Source organism: Strigops habroptila, chromosome 4, assembly GCF_004027225.2.
Source record: "Strigops habroptila isolate Jane chromosome 4, bStrHab1.2.pri, whole genome shotgun sequence".
Lineage (NCBI taxonomy): Eukaryota > Metazoa > Chordata > Aves > Psittaciformes > Psittacidae > Strigops > Strigops habroptila.
Genome location: NC_046358.1, coordinates 35,938,260 through 35,960,105, shown reverse-complemented (window position 1 = coordinate 35,960,105; position 21,846 = coordinate 35,938,260). Strand labels below are relative to the sequence as shown.

The 21,846-nt window shown below is 52.9% G+C and overlaps 1 protein-coding gene across 3 annotated transcripts; it reads left to right on the top strand.

The window, feature by feature from the left end:
* The first annotated feature begins 403 nt into the window (after positions 1-403).
* BATF (basic leucine zipper ATF-like transcription factor) lies at positions 404-21,298 on the top strand. Of its 3 annotated transcripts, none has more exons than XM_030482448.1 (3): positions 404-1,780; positions 18,195-18,299; positions 20,945-21,298. In XM_030482448.1, exons 1-3 carry the CDS (start codon positions 1,754-1,756, stop codon positions 21,149-21,151), a joined length of 339 nt encoding a protein of 112 aa, XP_030338308.1. In that variant the 5' UTR covers positions 404-1,753; the 3' UTR covers positions 21,152-21,298. The 3 variants fall into 3 exon arrangements, with proteins under 3 accessions (XP_030338308.1, XP_030338306.1, XP_030338307.1); XM_030482446.1 differs by lacking the exon at positions 404-1,780 and adding an exon at positions 16,100-16,390; XM_030482447.1 differs by lacking the exons at positions 404-1,780; positions 18,195-18,299 and adding an exon at positions 20,189-20,730.
* The last annotated feature ends 548 nt before the right edge of the window (positions 21,299-21,846 follow it).

Genomic DNA, 21,846 nt, shown 5'->3' with positions numbered 1-21,846 from the left:
CAGCACATGCCAGGTCTGACCAGCCTGAGCGTGTTCTTGGCTGAGCGGGATGGTGGAGCTGATCTCTTTCTGGTGCTTCTCTATAGTAGCAGCCATGGGCCAGTGGAATTCACCCTGGCAAAGTTGGGAACCTTGGAGGCAGCTCTGACCATTGTCAAGCAAGAAATAGCTCTGCTATGCAGCAAAGAGGGCCTGCAGGGCATGGCTTGCCAGCTGCAAAGGCAGAGGTGTGAAACAGGGACACCATCTCATCCTTACCTGGTCCTCCTTGTTTCAGGCCTGAATGCAGCAGCTTGAACTCCTTTCAGGGATGAAAAAAAGATGGGGGAGCTGTCACAATGTCCTTGTGGTGGTGATCCCTTCATGGAAGGAGGTGGAGAACAGTTCGTTTGGGTCTCTGCTGGGTCTGAGCCTTGCCCCTAACTCATGTGCTGGGAAAGCTCCTAAAGCTTGCTCTGGGCTTCAGCCAGTGCCAAGCACAGGGGTGTGGAGGTTGAGAAGATAATCAGCCAAGTGTGCTTCAAATGCTAGGACTGAAAGAGTTAGCATCCCCTTATGAATAACCAAGCCCTGACGCTATTGCTGTGTTCCTGGCTCTTAGATATGGAGGCAGTGAGAAGGTACCTTGATCTGGACTGAGCAGACCCTATCTCAACATGTGGGCACAAGAGAGGGTTGTCTCAGAGGAGCAGTGGTGCACCCGGTCTTTTCCCAGTGTGTTCTACCCATTACTAGTGTGGATGAGGCTACCTGGATGCAAATTGCAAGTCAAAGAAGCTTTCAGCATCTGGTACAGATGCACACTCCAGCCAGGAGCACTGAAGCAGTGGTGGGGAGAAGATGAGCTTGACCTAAACGTGACCTAAACAGCATGGGAAGAGGCCTTCCCTGAGCGCGACTGCTTCTCTAGTGCATGTTTCACTCTCCTTTTCCAACCATTAACCTTCAAGGATATCTGACATTAGTCCTTTCCCTGTTTCATACTTTCTTCCTGGATTTTCCCTCCCTTTCCATAACTTCTGGTATTGGGATCTCCTAAAATGCTGCCAGTGGCCTTATTTAGTGTGAAGCACATTGGATCTGTTACAGACAAACTTTTTGCCCTGGGAGGACTTGTTGGCTGAGGTGCTTGGAGGGATGTACAAGGGCAGGACCTGAAGCAATGCTGGTGGAGAAAGGCAGTGTCTGGCCTGGCTTCCACTGCCTGCTGGGCAGCTGTCCCTGTGTGCTTCCTTCTGCCCAGACACTGCAGTGGTGGCTCAGACCCATTTCTCAGCTGCTGCCTGGAGCCAGTCATCATATTCAGAGGAACACAATGCCTCTCACCAAGCTCTGCTGGAAGGAGACAAAGCACTTGCTGCGCCTGCTCCTCTCTTCAGGACTTTATTTCCCTGTGCAGAATGTACGTGGTAATGAATTCCCGGACTCCTGCAAGTATCGGTTTTCTCTTGGGTGGTCAGCGGGAGCTCCGCATGGTGTATCAGAGGAGCCAGCAACAGACATCTCGCGGTTTTTGCTCACTTGGGGAGCCTGTGCGCTCATCTCCACGTGGGGGGACTCTCACCTGCCTGCCACACACCTTCCAGCAGCGCTGGTTGTGCTTGCGGGTGCAGGCAATGGCCCTTCTCTGGCAAACGGCCACACTGCAGTAAAACTTCCTGCTGTGAAAACAGCTGGCTTGCAAGAGAAATATAAGGTGCCCTTTGAAACCAAGCATGCCAGGAGCAGCTAGCAAAGTAGCAGCAGAAGAGTGATGGATCTACATCAGCTTAATGCTCAGGTACTCCAGACAAGGCTTAGGCAGGAGGTATCCGAGCCCCAGCAGTGCCCACATAGGTTTTTGCCCAGTCTCCTGTATATCCTCCAAACGGCCTCCTGCTGCATTCCAGCCAGCACCAAGAGGTTTGCCACTCAGTTTGGGACGTTTTTTTTCAAGGGCCTTGGTTAGTTTATGGCCCAATGGAGTTAAAGTAGAGGGTTTAAAGCAGTTAAAGCCTCTGCCCCATAAGCCACAGCCTGTGAGTGTTGAATGGAAAAGGCTCTATCTCGGCACAGCCCTGGGCTGAAAACTCCTCCTGGTACCTGTAGGAGACAGGCTATTTGATGTTCCTGACTCTGGTACCATGTGTCCTCTCCAACCGCCCTTAGCAGAGGTACAAATATTGCCATGTGACCCCTGGACACCTTTCAGGCTGCTGCATTACAGTGGCATCGCCTGGGCATGGACAGGAGCAGTGGGCATGTGCCAGGCACAGCCCATGTTGCTGCATGCCAGAAGGGTGCTCCCAAACTGAAAGAGCAATGGTTGTATCTGTGGCCATATCCATCCACCTGGGTCTCCTTCCACTGGTAATGCATGCTTGCTAGGACAACGCAAGGGACACAAAGCCACAAGGGGAGAAGGCCAACAGCATCCTGGCCTACATCAGCAACAGTGGCCAGCAGGGGCGGGGCAGTGATCATCCCCCTGTACTTGGCACGGGTGATGCTGCACCTTGAATCCTGTGTTCAGTTCTGGGCCCCCTCACTACAAGACAGACATGGAGGTGATGGAGCAGGTCCAGAAAAGGGCAATAAACCGGTGAAGGGCCTAGAGCACAAGTCTGATGAGGAACAGCTGAGGGAACTGGGGGTGTTTAGTCTGGAGAAAAGAAGGCTCAGGGGGGACCTTATCGCTCTCTACAACTACCTGAAAGAAGGATGGAGCCAGGGGGTGGCTGGTCTTCTCCCAAGTAACAAGTGATAGGACAAGAGGCAATGGCCTCAAGCTGTGCCAGGGGAGGTTTAGGTTTGATATTGGGAAAAATTTCTTCACCAAAAGAGTTGTTGGGCATTGGAACAGCTGCCCAGGGAAGTGGTGGAATCACCGTCCCTGGAAATGTTCAACAACTGTGTAGATGAGGCCCTTAATGCCATGGTTTAGTGGTGGTCTTGGCAGTTCTGGGGTAAAGGTTGGACTTGATGATCTTAAAGGTCTTTTCCAACCTAGCTGATTCTATGGCACCTCTCAAAGGTCATCCAGCCACCTCTTGGCCATCCCACACTCGCATGTCCTGTAGGGTGTACTGAGGGCCACGACCACAGCAGAGCTGATGGTATCACAGACTTCAGCTTGGTGCCGGTGGCGCTGGAGCTGATCGCCTGATGGATGTGAGGCTGCTGCCAGCCCCACGTGCCCCGTTGCAGCCAGCCGTCAGGCCGAACCCCTGTTCCCGATGTGCGCACCCGCCTCTCCACTGGCCTGTGGACCCTCTGCGGGCGGCGGCAGCGGCAGCCCATCCCGCCGGCAGGGGGAGCTGCGCGGCCGCGGGAGCGGCGGGGCCGGGCCGGGGCGCCGCCTGCCGGCGGGAATGCAGCTGGGCCGTGGCGGCTGGAGCTGGTGGGTGCCCCTCGGCGCTGAGCGGCCGCCCTGGCCCTTCCCCTTCCCGGGCACCGGCCGCCTCTGCCGGCGAGTCCAGACTGCTGCCCCGGCTCCGGGGCCCAGCACTGGCACTACAGAGCTGTTGGAAAAGGCCCAGAGGAGGCCACGAAGATGCTCAGCAGGCTGGAGCGCCTCTCCTGTGAAGACAGGCTGAGAGAGCCGGGTTTGTTCAGCCTGGAGAAGAGAAGGCTCCAGGGAGACCTTAGAGCAGCTTCCATTGCCTAAAGGGGCCCTGGCAGTGTCCAAGGCCAGGTTGGACAGGGCTTTGAGCAACCTGGTCTAGTGGAAGGTGTCCCTCCCATGGCAGGGAGGTAGAACTAGATGATCTTTAAGGTTCCTTCCAACCCAAACCATTCTATGGCTTGTGGTGCTGCCCCATGATGTCAGATGGTTCTTGTCAGAGATGTGAGCCATTTCCCAGCCATTTCACCTGCAGACCCCTCTGCCTGCAGGGTACCTGAAGTCGCTTGACAACCAGGACCACCAGCCATAACTCTCAGGGTGCCATCAGCCCCCTCCAGCACATGCCCATCTCCTGTTTTGTGAGATCCACATTCAAGATCCTTCCCACACTCATCAGTTCAGGCAGGAGCTTTCCCCAGGGCATGATACCACATTTTTCCTGAAGCCCAGGCAGATGAGCCCCATCACATTTCCATTGCTTAGATGCTTATCCCAGCTCCCCAATATCCTTCCCATATTACCCTGTGTCCTCTGCAAAGCCACTCTCACCTCTTCTTCCCCAGGGAAAGTTAGGTGCCACTTTGCCCCAAAACACCAGGTCTGAGGCAGTCCCGGGGTGATGGGCTGAGGGTCCAGCTACTGTAGGTTGGTGTGAGTGCTCCATGCTCCATGCCTGACTCCCTTCTTCCCACCAGACCCCCGGCAAGTGGTATGGCCCATGGGCAGCAGGAACCCAGCTTCCCCACAAGGGTCCCCAGTCTTGCCAGCTCCTCCTCACCCCTCTCTCCTGCAACCAGCTCATCCCGGAGTGGTCGAGCAGCCCACTGTGCTCCCCAAAGCTTAGTTGTGGCTTCCTTCCTTTCCTCCTCACCTTCCTCCCACCCACTGCTCCATGTCCCCTGTGTGTGCTGCCCTGGGTGCAAGGGCATCCAGCCCCCCTGGCCTGTGGCCCATCATGGGCAAAGGATGCTTGGAGGCCATTACTCTGCACCTTTTCATAGTATTGTTCTCACTTTGTGTTTGCCCTTCTCAGCAGGGGCTGAAGGGACTCTGTGACACTGTGGTAAGCAGTATTAACTAACCTTTGACAGTGACCTGCCTCTCTTGTTTCATTTTGAGCCAAGGGCAGCAGGTAATCATTTATCTTTGTCTTTACTGGTTCTTCTACTCCACTTAATGGAAAACAAGCCCCAAAAATCCCCAGCCTTGATATTTACCAAGAGACACGGAAACTTCTTTGATTACCATGCGTGCCAGACTGCACTGAGTGGCACTGGCCCATGGCTGGGCAGCAGGACCGGAGCCGGGGAAAACTGCTATGCTGCAAGGATGATTGCAGAGGAAAGAGAAAAACCAGCTACTGCTTCCCTGAGCCTGGAAATCTCAGCCTCTGTGCACTTTTTCTTATTTGTGATCACTGGTTGCCAGCAATTGGAGTGGGGGGGCAAGCTGGTGGAAGGCAGGCACAGGGAGCATTCCCTGCCCCTCTGGAGTCACCATGCTCCTGCTGGGCTCAGGAAACTGCCCCAGAGGGCAGAGCCAGGTGGGTCAAGAGCAGGTCCAGGGTCAAGAGAATGAGCCTCCCAACACTGTGCGGCTGGTGGGTGCAGCAGGGTGGGTACTGTCAGAGATGACATCAGCCCTGCCAGCAGGGAGCTCGCTGGCAGCGGATCTCCCACCAGCCCTTTCTGTCCAAGGAAAAAGCCCTGCTGGGCAGCTGGGGAGTCTCCCTGGCTCTCACTGGGCAGGGCCACTGGGAAGGGCTGGCACCAGTGACAGCATGGCTGGGTTGGCCTTTCTCTGTGGCTGAACCCCCCGGCGCAGGGGCCCGGGAGCTGTTGCTGGCTTGGACTGCCTCCCCCACTGCGCCTGGGTTTTCATTCTGGGCACAGCCGATGCTTCCCCCACCCTTGGCACCCACAGAAGCCTCGGGGGCTCTGCCTGCTCACAGCTGGGTCTCCTGCCCAGTGAAGGCACTTTTCATCTCCTCACTGCACACATGGGGAGAGGGAGGAGGAAAGGTGGAGCTGGGGCTGGGGCTGGCAGGGAGGCACGGAGCAGCTCAGCCAGCCCAAAACCAGACTCTGCAGCCCAGACATTGCCTGGGGCCAAGTTTGCGTAAGAGCCTGGCTGCAGGTGCAGTGTTGTGTTTGTGGGATGAGAAAGCTTAATGTCACTGGACCTTTGGGTTTATCTGTCAAGGTGTGCTAGAAGTTAACCCAAGTTAGCTAAAGCGGTGGGCTACTGTGGTGGTATAAAACCCTCTACCAGATGCCCTGATGCTGCATTAAAGTGGCTTTTTCACGTGGAGTGACCGGCTCAAGTGGACTCCAGCTCAGCAGATGCATTTAGCAGCGCAGGCAGCAGCTATTGACTGCCTGTAGTGATAAGCTCTTTGTGAGCACAGCCTGCCCAGGGACACACAGACACTGAACCCAGTTGTACCAAGACCACTTTAATTCTGAGTAAGAGCATCTGCCAAGGGGCTTATTGCACTTCAGTCACTTCCAATTTTAATATAGCTTAGCCATTCTGCATGTTTCTGCGCAGACAGGCTCTCAGTTCCCCATCAGTAAAGAAATGGCCTTCCTTTCTCCAGTCCCGTGTCCAGCACAGAGTGTGAGCGGGCTGCCATGGGGTCTGGGGAAAGGTTAGCCCCTGTCACTCGAGGCAGTAGATGGACCACTGGGGGTAGGACTGACAGCTCCACATCCCTGTCCAGCTCAAGGGACTCTGCTAGACAAAAAGGCCCTGTGTTAGCCAGCTGATGGGCTTTTCCAGCCCTGGCTCCCACCAGTGTGAGCTGGAGTTCCTAGGAAATACCAGCAAGAAGCTACTTCCAGAAGCCTGCATGGGCCTCAGCAAATGCAGAGTTTGGGTCTGTGTGGCAGGGAGGTTTCACTGCAGCCTGTCACGTCTCAGATGAAGCTTCAGGAACAGGATCGTTTGCCAGTAACCACCACCTTGTGCTGATGTTATCTAGTTTCTGCAGAATGAACTTGCTGCGTTGTCATCTGTGGCACCATCAGGGGAAGTCCTGACTCCTGACACTGCAGTTCCTGCCCCTGCTTTGCCACTGCCCCAATTCCAGCAGCATCATCCAGGCTGGCTGGATTTGCTGGACACCTGCTTGTGCTGAAATGCCCAGGGGTCATCAGGAGGAAGTGGGCAGCAAGGCTTTGCCACACAGCCGCAGGCTCCCAAATCCAGTGGAGCCTTTAGGGAACCTAACACATAGTTTCTGTTTGAGGATAAAATGGCTATTGACAACTCATTGCAAGGTGGCTCTGAATGCCTGGTGACCAGACAGCAAGAGCTAACGTGGGTATCAGCAAGTGCCTTGCAGTACATGGGCTACTGGCTTCTGTAACAGAGGCAAACTCCGTGGGTGCTACTGCTGCATTATGTAGGTGTTTGCTGAATGAAGCATCCCTTTTCTTCTGTGCAGACCTTCCTTGTAAGCAAAGTGACCTGATTCATTCACCAGCTCCAGCCAGCAGATGATGGCTGAGTGGCTAAGATAGGCTGGTGCCTGCTAGCACTGCTGTGTGACCAGGCAGGATGATGGCACTGATGCTGTCAGTGTAATAGGCTGGCACAAGCAAAGCCACTGGTTCAAACAAACTGCCCCTGGGTGCAGGCGCAAAGTGTTCACCGTGCCTGCGAGGGAGAGGTGCAGACTTGACTTGAATGTGGCTGAGGCACCCGCTCCGCTGCCTGTAGGTTGCTGTCTCATGTACACAAGCTTCAGGAGCAATGCAGGCTGCCATTGTGCCCTGCCAGGCCGCCCTGGGTGTGACATGGAACCTCGTTCAGGCAGGGCTTTGGGGCACATCTCTTCACCTGACAGCAGCCATCCGCCGGGGCTGTAAGGGCTGGGGCTGCTCGGTGGCTGGGTTTGTGCACTGGTGTAGCAGCATTTCTCCCAGCCATGCTCTGGAGCATGCCTAAGTGCCAGCTGGCACTGAGCTGGTTTAGATGAGAGTGCCAATGGGTTGAAGGCTGTGCTCCAAATTCAGGGTAGAGCTACCTGGTGGGTCCCGCTCACTGTGCAGCAGTGGGAAAAGGAGATGCTGCATGAGGAACAGGAGGAAGAAAAGCACATCATCCTTTATAATCGTAATGCCATTGTAGATGGCTGTGAAGCAGCTTTCCTGGGGTACTGTGTTGGCTTCTGGTTGCCCTGCTGTGAAAACAGGAGACATCCAAAGATGTGTGCTGACCTAAATTAGGGTTGCAGGAAAATTTCCCTATGCAGAGACTAAAAGTCCCACTAGTTTAGAGCGGAAACTAGTGAAAAGCCGCGTGATAGAGATGTGCAGAGCAATGCCTGGCTTCGAGATAAGTCTGTTTGTCTGCTCACCCCCTCACAAGATGTTCAAAGAAATGGAAAGACAACTCATTTCAAACTGGTAAATTGACACACTCCTCACAGAGCCAGCAAACTGGTTTGTGCAGGTGGACAAGAGGCCTTGCTGGCCAGTGGTTTCAGAGGGCTCACAAGGGATCAGGTATTGGTATGAAAAACGAGGATACCCAGAACTCAAAAAGTTTGGCTTAAAAAAGATAGAAGACAGCATGGTTCTTGGGCACCTACTTTGGGGTCAGGTAAAGGAGAGCGGGAAGGAATTTCTGTCTTTTTCCTGTCCCTTCTTTGAAGCCGATGTTGCAGTTAGTGGCAGCAGGAGGACCGGCTGTTCAAGCCAGGGCCTTGCAGCAGCTCTGCTCGCACAGCTTAGGGTGCTGCATCTCTCCCTCATTGCACCTCTAAAGTACCATTGGGGATGACGTACTACTGAAAGCCCACAGGTCAGCTGTGTCTGGGCACTGGTGCTGGCAGCCACTGTCAAGGCCGCAGGGAAAGCAGCCAGGCTCTGGGAGGCTGGTTAGGGAGCACCTCTGTCATGTCACCTCTATGCCAGGGCACAGAAAGGTGAGAGTGGAAAGCACATGATTAATAGTCATTTGAAACTGCCGCTTCTCCCTCCCTCCATCTGCTGCTCTGAGCCCCCTGGGAAACTTGTGGGGGTTCATAAGCCCCCTTAGCTTATGAAACAGACAGCATGAAGCAGGTCCTCCCTTGTGTCCACGCGGTGAACCATCTGCATCCCTCCTCGCGTTTCTCTCAAGAAGGCATGAGAAGCCCTGAGCTGGCTGGCTGGGGACGCCGGGGGACAGGCCAGGTGTGGGGCAGGGGCTCAGCTCTGCCACCGCCTCCCCTGGCACCCCGCTGTGGGACCAGCCCTGCCCCGGATTGCTGGCAGCAGGCGAGCACTGTGCGTGCCAGCCGGCGGCTGTGCCAGCGTGTGCCAGTGCAGCGCCCGGGCAGACGGGGCTGTACGCACTTGTGTGTGTGTTTTGATAACTGCCAGTGTGGTGCTGCCAACCAGTGCCACTCACACGGGCACCAAGTGTCGCTTCTGCTCTGCTCCACGCTGCCTGTCCTCCCCCATGCCGCCTCCGACACACTGTGCTCCAGCACTGCTTGTACGAGCAAGCTCACTGCACGTGCACCCATCAGCGCAGCTACTTGTGCTGAACACCTCCTCCAACCACGCTGTGTGAGCCAAAGGGCCTGGGAAGCACTTGTTCCCACCAGATGGGGAGGGAGAACCAGTCTACACACCCTTCTTAAGCCAAAACTGAAGCAGATCCAATTGGGGTGGGAGTACAGTACTAACATGAGTGCTGTTCACACTTAATCTTCTGCTGAGATGGGTGTCTCAGAGTCTAGCTGCAAGAACATGCCCTAAATAAGCTGTACTCAATCCTCAGGAGGCTTGAACATATCTTATGGTGATGGGTGGTATTGAAGAACATTTTCCTCTGAATGGAGTCATGGAGTAGCCATGTAATACATTCAAGAGTCATGTATTAATTTAAGAGACAAGTAATGCATTCACCCTCCACCCCCATGCCATGGGTCATGGCTGCAGCCAATGCCCAGTGAACATCAAATGCCCTGTGAGGCTGCAGTCATCCCCTGGGAGCACAATTTTCTGCTGCCTGGTTGCTGTGGTTGGATTTGCTGCACTAGCAGAGGCCCAAGGTTGAGTCCTGCTGCCATAGCGGCAAGGTTGGACAGCCACGTGTCTCTCCTGCTCTTGTGTAGCCTGGAATGCACATGCTAGGCAGCACAAAGGAAGCTGGGCTATGGTCCCTTACCAGTACCGGTAAGTCTGCCCCTGAGTGGATCAGCCCTTCTGGTTAAACGGGTCACTGCCCTTCCTCTTAGGGCCTTCCCCACCATCACCGAACGAGACTGCCACCCAGATGAGTCAAACCGTCAGACAACATCTGCACCCTCCGCACGCCCCGTCCATGCGCTTGGATAGTTCAGCCGGTGGGCGCAGCCTGGGCAGCGGAAGCAAAGAAGCCCTGGGGAAGCATCTGGTGGCTAAGCCTTTTTGGCACCCCAAGTGTGTACATATCCATTGTGGCTGGGTGGTCTGGTCCATTTCTGACCAGATCCCAGAAGCTAGACAGGGCCTGTGAAGACAGCAGTGAGAGCAATTTTGGCCTTAAATGTATCTACTCTACTAGGATTTGGGATCTGATCTGGAGAGTCACGTAGATGCGCATCTGAGTACTTGCTCATGAGCTGCTAAATCTTTGCCAGGAAAAGGTTAGATTTGTGCAATTAACTACCCAACCAATTGATATGTACAGAACAGGAGAAGGAGACAGTGGTTCACCTTTTCAATAGCCTGGGGTGAACTAATTATCTGTGTCTTAAGACTGAAACTCCCACATTAGAAGTCAGACATTGCCAACCTCCTGCCAACCCTGGCCAGGCTTGCTCTCCCCCTCCATCAGGGTCAGACAGACCCCAGCTACCAGGAGCTCTGTGTCTGTATCTGGAAAGCTAGCACATTTGGCAGTTCCTTTCTATAGTTTCCTTCTTTTGAAACATAGAGGTAAAAAGTGTTACCAATAACGTTCAAAAAGAAATTGCCAGAAATGGGTTTGCCTGGGCAACCTGGCTTCAGCCATCTTGTGCATACAATCACCTCCTGCATTTTGCCCTGGATTGCTACCTCTTCGGCACCCAGGTTGGACCTCAGCCAGAGGGAATGATGAGCTGGCCAGTGAGGCTGCCTCCTCTCTAAGCAGGGCTGGGAAACTTATCCAGTCAGTGAAGCAAGGGACTGCAGAAAGTAGGGTCTCCTGGGTAGACACTTGGTGCCTCCCTAGAGAGCTGGGTCTGTGTCTGCCCCTGCCTCGAAGTTACTCTGTGAGTTGGTGAGCCGCATAAACAAGAACTTTCACAGGAGCAGCCCCATCTTCCTCATTTGCAGGAGCTGATTTACAGAAGTGCCTAAAGTTTGCAGCCACAATCACAGACATCAACAGCCAGGCTTTGGTTAAAGTGCTATATAGAGCAAAAAACACTGAAAAATTAGATCCTAATTAGTTCAAACTGTGCCCAAAGTGAATGAGTACTTGTGACCTGAATCTCTCTTTGTCTCTTGTTTTGCAACTGTTAAATAGGGATAACTCCACCCACACACACCTGAAAAGGTGGCTGAGAAAACAGCTTTATTAATAGCCCCGAAGGACTCAGTGATGAACTGATGAGCACTAGAAAGCCTGTTAAGGAGTAGAGAAGCAGGATGTCAGAGCAGGTTCTGACCACAGGACAGTGATGAAGGTAACACAACTATTCCAGGGAAGAAACCTTTGTGGGTCATGCAGTTATAGAGCACAGCATGTTATGTGTCATGAAGGTGTAAATGTAGTGTGTTTGAATTAGAGCCCTTATCGTTTGCCAGATATTTGTGTGTAAAGTATCTTTTTCCTGTATATTGGCAGGTTGTGCCCAGTAAGGACTGAAAGTGTTTGTGTGATAGGTGTTTGCTCTTTGCTAGGTGGGATGAATTTGGTGGGACTACTCTTGAGCTCTCCTGCTACAAACTTGCTCTCAGGCTCACTCAGCTCAGCAGAGGTGAAATAGCAGAGATGAAATAGTGATGGAGACAAGCCATGCTGCCATCTGGGGAAGCTGCCCATGTCACAGACAGGACCAACACCTGCTGACAGAGCAGGACATGGCAGAAGCTTCTCTGGTAGAGAGCAAGGAATTTATTTAACACCACCATTCACTTAACATCTCTTATCAGCACTGAATTCCACAAAGAACTCTTCAAACTCATATGAAGAATGAGAAGCAAATTGTTTCAATTGTCCAAATATTGTAAGAAATAATTTGCATGAAGTACTACATGTGAAGCAGAAGCAATCGTGGTGGTTTACAGGAGGCTGAAGTTGGTAGCTGCTCTAGGTTCGACTTTTAAATAGCACTATGCACAAGGTGATCATGCAAACAAGATGGGTGACATGGATGGGGTGAGGACGCAGTTTTGAATGTTGCTGCCATAAGCCTGCAGCAGGTGAGACGGCTGGAGCAGCAGGCTCCTTGTAAACAAGGAAACTCTAGTGATGACCTGTGCTGAGGAAGCTATTTGCACAGTTGGGACATAGGGACCTTTCTGGGTTTTGGAGGCAAAAGAACTCACTGCAGTTAAGGCTGAGAAATGTCTTATGCTCTCTGGGCTGTGAGCAGCCTATCTTAGTAGCTTTTTGTTTTTTCTTTTCCTCCCCATTTAAATGCTGGAAACATAACCCTAATCCATCCTACAGAGGCAGGATTCAACCTGGACCATTCCTGATAGAGGTTTGTTCCCAGCTACTTTATATGAATAACTTTGTCAAACTGCCCATCCCAAGGTCTTCCTAATCTTGTCTTGCTTTGAACCTCAGACCTGAACCTTTTCTGCTGCAGTTGAAGCTTGGTTCTTCTTACCTTGTGCTGGCTGCACAGAAAACAGCTGGCCACTCTTTCCATTACAACATATCAAAGACTGCTCCTTTCTCCCCACCCACTTCCCACCCCCAAGACTTCTCTTTTCTAGGCTAAATGGACCTATCTTCACTCCTTTCTCTTAGCACAAGGTTTCTGTGTATTTATCCTTTGTATTGTTTTCTTTTGGACTTTTTCCACTTCTGGACCTGGGACTCCGAATGGGTCCTGGCCCTGCACAGGCAGCACAAGACAGTCATCTTCTCTGCCCTGCACCCAGCACCCCAGGCCAATACCCGGCCCCTTTGCGACACCTCCGCATTGCTGGTGACGCTTTGGTTTATGGTGCTCTGCAACCCCCAGATTTTTCCCTGCCATTCTGCTGCCCAGTTGGTTATTCCCCAGTTCATCTACCTACATCTTGCTTTGCTTTACATTTGCATTTGTTCTTGCTGAACTGCATCTTGCTGCTTTCAAACCATTTCTTTGGCAGTTGAGATCATGCTAAGCCCAGCCTCCGGAGTCCCTGCAGCCACTCTGTCCAGGATGAACAGGACTCCCTTCAGCAGTACCTGCTGTTATTCAGAAGGGACAAAGAAAGAGCTGGATGGTGCCACCATCCAGTGGAAAAACCTCTGGAAATATCCCTGCTCCATCAAGCTGCTGGTATGGCAGTAACCTAACACTTACGAGTTCATCCAGTGCCACTGAAAGTGATTTCACAGCTACTGTGATTAAGATCAAGAAACCAAAATGATCCCAGAGATCAAGCCAGGGGATGTTATTCATGGTGTAAATTTAGTTGCTGAAATCAAGCACAGCTGTCTCCTGAGGCTCCCTCTGATAGCAGGGGAGAGGGCCAGCCTGGGGAGGGGCAGCAGGATATTGGCTCTCCATGTTGTGCCTGCAGCAGGTGCCCAGGGCAGCACCTGGAAAGCTGTGAGAAGATGCTGGTGAAGCCAGACTGGTGGTTTCTGCTGCTCTGAGTTGGGAGATTCCACTCCAGAGGAATGGTACATGGTTCTACTCAGCCCTGGGGAGCACTGCAAAGGCTCTGCTCACCTTTCCACCAGGAGACCCTGTCTCATTCACAGCACACGTATTCACTGGTCATAGTGACAGGAATTCATTAGCATTGTAGTCAGCTTGATGGCAAGGGGTGTGTTTGGGCAAGGAGGGAAGAAGGATGTTCTCTTGCTCCTGCTCAGCAAGACCAAGTGTCCTAAACCCTCTCCCTCGATGTATCTCTCTCCTGAGATTTCTCCATCAGCTGCTGATAAAAGCCCAGCTCTGTTTTCTCCTGTGGATAAAACAACAGCCTTTGCCATAGCTGCCTTCTGGCCAGTTTTGCACTGACCACCCAGCTCCTATCAGGACACCCAGCTTCCCTGCACTGCCTCCTGGCAATGCACACATTGCCTTCCCGATCCTCTCCCTTCAGCCACCAGCCTCACTAGATACAAAAGGAAGGAATTCAGCTCATTTGCGCACTAATAGAACAAGGATATTTTTCCCTTAGGAAAGAGCTCCCTCTGTCCTGCCCTGAGCAACAGCAGCCTGTGGAGCAGAGTGGGCTAGGCAGTCTCTGAGCCCCGCTTGCCGGAAGAGGGGCGTGGGTTTCCTCGGGAGAGCGGGAATCTAGTGGCATGCTTCCTGGAAAGGAAGTGCTGTTCAGGGTTGCAGAGTTCAGAGGAAGTGTGGTGATGCAGCGAGCAAATGGATGCTTCAATAGCTGTGCCGGTGCCTTGTGGGAGGCCTGAACTCAACGCCCTCCCTTTGGCTGCTCCCTTCCTGGAGGTGGCCACGCCAGGAGAGTCCTGCCTGCTGCATGGGGCTGTGTGGCCAGGCAACGGGGTGCCTCAGGATGGCTCATGCTAAGCAAGCAAACACTTGCAGCCACATTTGAAAGTGTGGAAGATCTTCGCGTTTCCCTGCAGCACATCAGGAGAAAAATACACACTCAAGGCTGTGAAATGGATAATCCAGTGGTATGGGATGTTTCTAATAAGGGAAATGCTCCAAAATGGAGCAGTTTTGTTTCTGGACCTAGGACAGGTGACTTCCCTGAGCTGCCCAGCCCATAGACAGCCCCACACAGTTCTTGCTTTTGCCCATGTTGACTCCATGAGTGTCAGAGTTGGGAAGAAATGCCAGCAATGCAAGTATGCACTGTGCTCTGAGCATGTGCTTTCTGTGCTGCTATAAGGCTGCAATAAGGCTGCAAACTGAAAGCTACTAACACTTTTGCCCTGATGACAACTGCATCTCAAGTGCTGATGCCCTGCTGCTCCTGCCTGAGGCAGAAGAAACTCGACCAAAACATCAATATGCAATTAAAATCAGCAACTGGGAATTGCTGCTTTCCACAGGAGTGAGTTACTGTGGATGGGTTCATGCCTGTTTCTGTATGTTCTCCCCATGGCGCATGCGAGAACTTAGCGGCTCCAAAGGCATGTGCTCCTGCCTGTGGGTGGAGAGCCTGTTGTCATGTAGCCCTAGTTCACCCCGTTGGCTGTGGTGCCGTGAGCAGATCAGAATGGAAATGGCTTCTGCTTTGACACTCCCGGCTCCTGCACTGTCACATCCAGAGCTGCTAGCATGGCGTAACTTGAGGGACCTCCTAAAGCACTGCTGTCTCAGGGACTGAGTGCATGTCTTCAGACTGCTGAGGCTCCTACTAAGGATGGAATAGTCCCACACAGCACTGACCAGGGGAGAAACAAAACATTGTAAAGCAGCTGCTTTTTGCTGCCATCTTCATGGGCCACACCCAAGCTGGGTGCCAGCAGAAGAATAGCATGGAAAAGACCTCCAACATGCCGTAATGCTCCTGTCTCCCCATACTCCCCATACTTCTATCCTATGCTGTATATTGTCAGCTGTGCTGAGAGGGGGATGTAGGGGAGCATGACAGTCTTGCATCCCCTGGGGTGTAGCTAAGCTCATACCACGATGTGGAGTGAGAATTAGGTCTCAGGTTTAGCTTCTGGGTCCATAGATGATTATGTTTACAGTACTTTGTGTACCAGGGTTGATACTCCCCTTACAGGCCAATGGTGAGGTACTAATGAATGTTTTAAAGCACTAAAGAGCTTTGCCACAGAAAATACCAGTCCTACCAAAACCAATCCAAATGTTCTATGATTCTGAGCCTTTCTTCTTAGTGGGACTGGTGCTCCATCGTACACATGCGAGCCATCCGCACAGCCACCTGCTGAGGGTTCCTGTCCGTCCCTGGGACCCGTGTCAGGGACATGGGTTGTGGGGAGGTGGGAGGTTACCCAGGAGTTTCCCCGGCTGGGCTGGGATGTGGAGGCTGCCTGGGGATGGAATGACCTCCTGCCCACGCAGGGCTGGCAAGGCACATGGTGCCCCTGGAATTTCTGGGGCTCCCGGCAACACCTCCGCGCTGCCCTCCTTTGAGGGTCCAGGTTTCACAGCCAGAGCTGGGGCTTTTCTTCCTTTCCATCTCTGCTGTTTGTCTCGGAGAAAACCCATCTCACTGTTTTTCAACTGCCCGAGGGTGTTTTTCGGGGTTTTTTCAGGCTATTTTGAAGCTCATTTTTCCCAGATGTGCTTTTTCTTTTTTTCTTTTTTTTTTTTTTTTTTTTCTTTTTCTTCTGTAACTTTTCTTCTTCGCCTTAAAGTTTCCGGCCACGTGACTTTCAGCTTACATCCCCGAGGTTCTGGGAAACCACAGGAGGCTGAGACCTAAAGGGAAGGTGCAGAGGATCAGAAAGTAGAGGTAGAGAAAGTAGCAGAGCACGGGGCAGGAGGACAGTGTGCCTCTGGGACAGGCAAGAGCTGGGAAGCCAAGGGCCATCTTGGGCAGGGGAGAGGGAAGGGAAACGAGACAGAAGGCAGGCACCCCAAGGGCACAAAGGAAGCTGAAGAGGCCCTGGGAGCCAGAGACGAGAGCCATGCCCCACAGCTCCGACAGCAGTGACTCCAGCAGCTTCAGCCAGTCTCCCCCTCCGAGCAAGCAGGTAAAGTGGGGACCCTTCGCCAGCATTCCCTAAATGGAGAGTCTTTCCCGGCGGGCCAGGGGTGAGCAGGAGAAAGGGTGGCACCCACCATTAGCATTTTCATAGCACATTGTGGTGGGGCTTTCTAGGAACGGCTGTGGGGAGAGGGATGCGGGCTGAGCCGGGAGCCCTGGCAGAAGCCTCAGCCACCAAACTGGGTATTGGTGGAGAGAGGAGGCCTGGTTACCTGGGGCTATGCCAGGGGCAACTGCGGGGCCAGGACCCCTGGGGCGTAGTGAGCCCTGCGGTACATGCTGGGCAGGCAGCAGGCATGAAGCATCCGTGTGAGAGTCAGTGCTTTGGTGAGGAGCCTGAGTGGGCACCTTCTCACCATGGACGGGATGGCTCAGGAGCGGCCTGCCAGCTTCCTGCTGCTGTGGACAGCACTCGGGACCCGGAAAAGGCTTGCCGCTTTGGGTCTGCTCTCTTTTCTGTTCAACCTTAGAGGTTTTTCACCTCAGTAATGCTTGACAGAGGGATTTTGGTTTGTTGTAATAAGTACCTTAATGGTAGGTTGTCTGCTGGCAGATACTGACACAAGTCTGAGATATTTCCACTGCCTTTTCTGTCTAAACTTTATTATATCTGTCATCTCTCATTTCTCTAGGGCTACAAACAAGCAAGTACCTGAGACTTTGCTCAGAAATCTTGGGGACAATCAGGGCAGATGATTTTGGGCTTCCAACCAGGGATGGAGAGGCATCCTGGTAGAGAAGGGGATAAAGCACAGGGGTTGCCAAAGGATAGGGACTGGACTTGGTGCAGGATGTGGGAGCTGCTGTATCTGAGGCATTTGTAGGGTATTGAAGGCAAGGATAAAACGGTTCAGTTCAAAGAAAAGAAAAGATCCTGGGCGGGGTGAAGGGGGGAGAGGATGTGGACAGACTGATGGGCTGGGTAGATAACTATTGTGGCTGAGTCTTGTAGTCCTGTGGAGAAGTGGTGGTATGAATGTTAAAGAGTCCACAAAAGAGGCAGTGCAATATGAAAATAGAAGGTGAAAGAGTCTGTGTGACAGTTTCAACTGTCAGAAGGCTGCAGCAGGACCAGATCTCAGCAGAGAACAGCTACTGCACGAAGCTCGTGATCTGGAGCCTGGAGACCTGTGCTCTCTCCTACCCAAGGGTCTTGGGAATGTTGCAGTCAGCATTGCAGGCATTGCTACCAAGGGACTCCAGAAAAGAGCAAGTGCAGAGATCAGAGAGCTGGAGCAAATGAGATCTGTGGAAAACCAAAAGCTCTGAGTCTGTCTAGGTAAACAAAGCAGAGGCCACATTGCACTGTAAGGGTCTACAACAAATAAAGCCTGAAGGAGGAGAATGATGGGGAGGAGGAGTGACCTAATGGGAGGAAAGGAGGAAAACACAGGCTTAATCTCTGAAAAGATGGCTTAGTGAAGGAGGTGGAATGTCTGCAGTGACATATCCCCACAGAGAGACAGGAAAGGGAAAGGTTTTCTGTACAAGGAATTCAGAGTGTTCTGGGGAGAAGTTCCTACTCTTGTCCTTCAAGGCATATCCCAGGCCTGAGTCTTGGTGAAGAGAGTGATCATTTCCCAGCTTACTGGGGTGCCAGACTTGCCGCTCCTGGCAATGGGGATGTAAAAAGCATCGTGCATCCCTGGGGTATGGCTTTATCCTGGTGCTAAGGGTGTGTAACCCATGTCCTGTGCTTCAGTGATGTTATCTGCTGTGTCCCCTTCCCACCTGCAGGAGCATGGCAAGGGAGGGGATGCCCCAGTCATTTCCATGCCTTGTTTTCCTAGGACTCTTCTGATGACATGAGGAAAGTCCAAAGGAGGGAGAAGAATCGCATTGCTGCCCAGAAGAGCCGCCTGAGGCAGACCCAGAAAGCAGACACGCTGCACTTGGTGAGCACTCCCACCCTTCCCTGTCCCCAGTGCTGGGGGCTCACATGGGGGACAGCATGCATTTCCCCTGGGGAGTTGGAGTAGGGATGGTCAGTTGGGGCAGGATGTAGGAGTCAGCGCTCACAGCGAGAGCACACAGCCCAGGATGACTACCATTAAAGCATTTAGTTTTGCAGCTAGTTTTGAATCCACCTTCATCTCTCAGTCTGGCATAACAGATTTCCTTTCCTAACCTCTTCTGATTGACTCACTCTTTGAAAGCACAGACTCACCCAGACTGGTTCTCCACAGGTTTTTGCATGCCATCACTTAGCCAGCAAGGCAGCAGTGTACAAGGATGCTTCTCCGAGATTTGTGTTCATTGGTATGGTTGGTACTGCAATATGGAACTGAATGGGACATGTCCTCTGGTCTGTTCCCTGAGAGGCTGCCAGCATAGATAAATACTAACAATCTTCCAGTATTTTTATATTTCTCCATGGTAGCATTCCTGAAGGCTTTTCTTGTTGTTTAGCATGGTTTTCTTTGCTGGTTTTGCCCTGCTGCCCCACTCTCCTCCTGTGGTACCATGGGCACTCATGTGGCTCTTCCTAGTATGAAGAATTATGAAGAATGAAGAATCTGCTTTTCAGGAGGGATGGTTACTTCTGGCTGTGTGTGTTTGGGCCGGGAGTGTCTAGTTAGTGTTGGAGCACAGGGGCTGGGTTCCTTTGCATTTTGCACTTTGGCAAGTGCAGTCCCATGTGTTTTGGGCCATTGGCGGGGCAGGATGGAGAACACACAACTGCAGCGGGCAGAGACCATCTTTATCCCTGTGCTGGGCTCAGCTGCCCTTTGAAAAGCAGTAGTTGGCCTCAAGTTCAAAAAAACATCTTTTTGACTTAGTGGTCTTCATATTCCCCCATATCGCCATTTTTGGGAAGAATTCATGAGAAGCTGGTCCTGAACCTTCCTCCTTATTTAGCGCCCTCAGTCCATAGTTGGAGCTGGGTTTAAGACAGAGACTTCATTCTTTTCTCAGTAGCTGATGATCCTTCTAGAGCTGACATGTCTATGAGCTGATTGCATTACATCTGTCGGCAATGACAGTCTGAATGACTGTGCCTGAAAGGGTTGTAGAGACATCCCTTCCTGGGAGTCAGTGCTCTCCCCAAGGTAATCCTAGAAGTGGATATGGACTCTGATCCTTCCCCAGGAAAAACCTGCCTAGCTGTGCAACAAGAAGAATTGGGCTGCTCTTAGAGCAGATGACAAACCACTGGCTTACGAGATTACTGCTGCTCAGCTAGCATTGATAGCACACAGTCCTTGCCATGCCTTGGGGATGGCAGCAGAGGGGCTAAGCCCAGTTTGGTTCAGAGAGGATCCTGGCAGGCAGCTAGAGAAATGCAAGGAGGCAAGTAGAGGATGGATTGAATTTTTGCTAATGTTTTTCCAATTCCTGGTGGACAGTGACCCCCTGCTGTTCTTGGGTTCATTCCCTAAGTGCTCTTTCCTTTCGGTCAGCTCTGCATGAAAGACTTTGCCTCTCTGATGTGGTTCTGCCCACAAAAGCATGGCTCGGCTTCAGCTCTGGTGGGATGAAAGGAACCAGCAGCTCTGTCTGCCCCAGGGCTCTGTAGCTTGTGTTTTGAGAGGAATGAGTCACGGGATGCTGGAGCTCCCAGCCCCTGGGTGATTCCCATCAGCTCCCGAGTTCAACAGCAGTCATGGTTTCCAAAGCATCTAGCCACATCAGAGGTGCTCCTTTGCTGTGTGAGCTCCTCCTGTGACAGCCGCTGTAACTGCTGAGTGTTTCATTCAACCTGTGTGCAGAGCACGGGCACTGTCAGAAGTCAGTGTGGCAGCAGAGGGGTGGCAGGTTTTCTTTCCCGAGGTGGTGGTGCAGCTTTCCAGGGTCTCGGAGTGCTGAGTCCCGCTTTAGCTGTCTCGGCTGAGTTTGTAGAGCCTGCTGCCATGTCTTCTCTCCCTCCTCCGGTCCTGCCCAGGCTGCTGGCTCCATGGTGGGTTGCAGCCAGGGAAGCTCTAGGCTGGATGGAGCTGACTGCACTTCGGCAGCAGTAGAGACAGCAAAAGCTTCAGTACTCTTGGGATCACTGGGACGAGGCTGAGCACCATTATTAACCCCTTTGTTGTTATTCTCATTAACAACAGTATTAATTCAGTTCTTCTGAGGCCTCAGTTTCTCTTTTCTTCTGACTCGAGCATCTCCCCTTCCTCCCCATTGCGCCGCCGGTTTCCCCGGCTGCTAGCAGGAAGCAGTGAGTCTTTTCTTTCCAGGGCAATGACAGGTTTCCCGTGGCAGGTGGTTTTCTGGTTAAAGACGGCGGTTATTCAGCGCGCCCTCCCCCCGACCGCGCGGCCCGGGAAGCGGCCGCTGCGTGCGAGGGAGCGAGAAAGCCTGGGCGGGAGCACGCCGCAGTCACTTCTCGTAAGCCGGGCCCGGGGAGCGTGGCTGGGCCGCCAGCATCGCGCGCGGCCCGGCTGCCCGGGGGAGGGGGGTTTGCCCAGGCGCGGCTCCGTGCCGGGTTTACCGGAAACGTGTCACTCTGGAAACTCTGCGGGGCAGAGGCGCGGGGCTGCACCCCCCAGCTCAGCCCTGCAGCTCCCGTGATGAGGAAGCCCCTGTGGCTCTGTCTTTTCAGGAGAGCGAAGACTTGGAGAGGCAGAACGCTGCGCTGCGCCGGGAGATCAAGCAGCTGACGGAGGAGATGAAGCACTTTGCCTCGATGCTGAGCTCCCACGAACCGCTCTGCTCCATCCTGACGTCCCCGCCGCCGCCTCCAGAAGTGCTTTACGCCACACACTCCTTCCACCAACCCCATATCAGCTCCCCACGCTTCCAGCACTGAGCCAGCCAGTGGGATGACAGCCTGCCAGCTCCACCAACAGCAAGAAGCAACTTCGTGGGGCTCACTTTTCCATCCAAGGGAGAAGGATAAAAGGAAGGACGGACAGGCATCCCTTCTTAAAGTGTGTACTCTGAGTGACTTGCCTAAGACCTGCTCCCTGTGCAGAAATGGCAGAGCCACCAGGAGGCATCTTCAGGCAATTTCCAACTTGGATCCTGGGAAGCAGAGGCATTCACAGAAGGGCAGCAACCTCCTTCCCTGGTGCTTACTTGGGGATGCTCCCAGAGTGTGTGACACTGGCAGCCTCCATGCAAGCGCCTGGCTGCAGCATGCAACAGCTGGAGCTCCAGGGAGAGAGGAGTGGGGGCAGAGGGGAAAGTTGGGGGCCACAGAGTACCAGGGCAAAACTGGTTTATTTTTGTAAAATAAAGATTGAAAATGCTTAACTCGTTGTTTCCAAAATAGGACCTGAGCCACTCCTAAAGCCCAGCATGACACAGGGAGGATGCAGGCAGCAGGAGAGCTAGAAGCAATGGTCTGTGGGGTGATGTAGTCCTTGGGGGAGATTGGTCCCTCCTTGCTGCAGGGCTGGACCTGATAATGGGTCTGGTGTGCCCCATAGCATCACAGGTGTCTCTTCCCTGCTGACCCCCTCAACTCCCTGCTGTCAATAGGTAGACCTCCATGTGCTCCCT

What these genes read in the sequence shown, in the direction of transcription:
- BATF (XM_030482446.1), top strand. Translation starts at nt 16,325, where the DNA reads ATGCCCCACAGCTCCGACAGCAGTGACTCCAGCAGCTTCAGCCAGTCT. An exon ending in CTCCCCCTCCGAGCAAGCAG is followed by an intron (nt 16,391 to 18,194) that starts GTAAAGTGGGGA and finishes TTGTTTTCCTAG; the next exon opens with GACTCTTCTGATGACATGAG. An exon ending in AAGCAGACACGCTGCACTTG is followed by an intron (nt 18,300 to 20,944) that starts GTGAGCACTCCC and finishes CTGTCTTTTCAG; the next exon opens with GAGAGCGAAGACTTGGAGAG.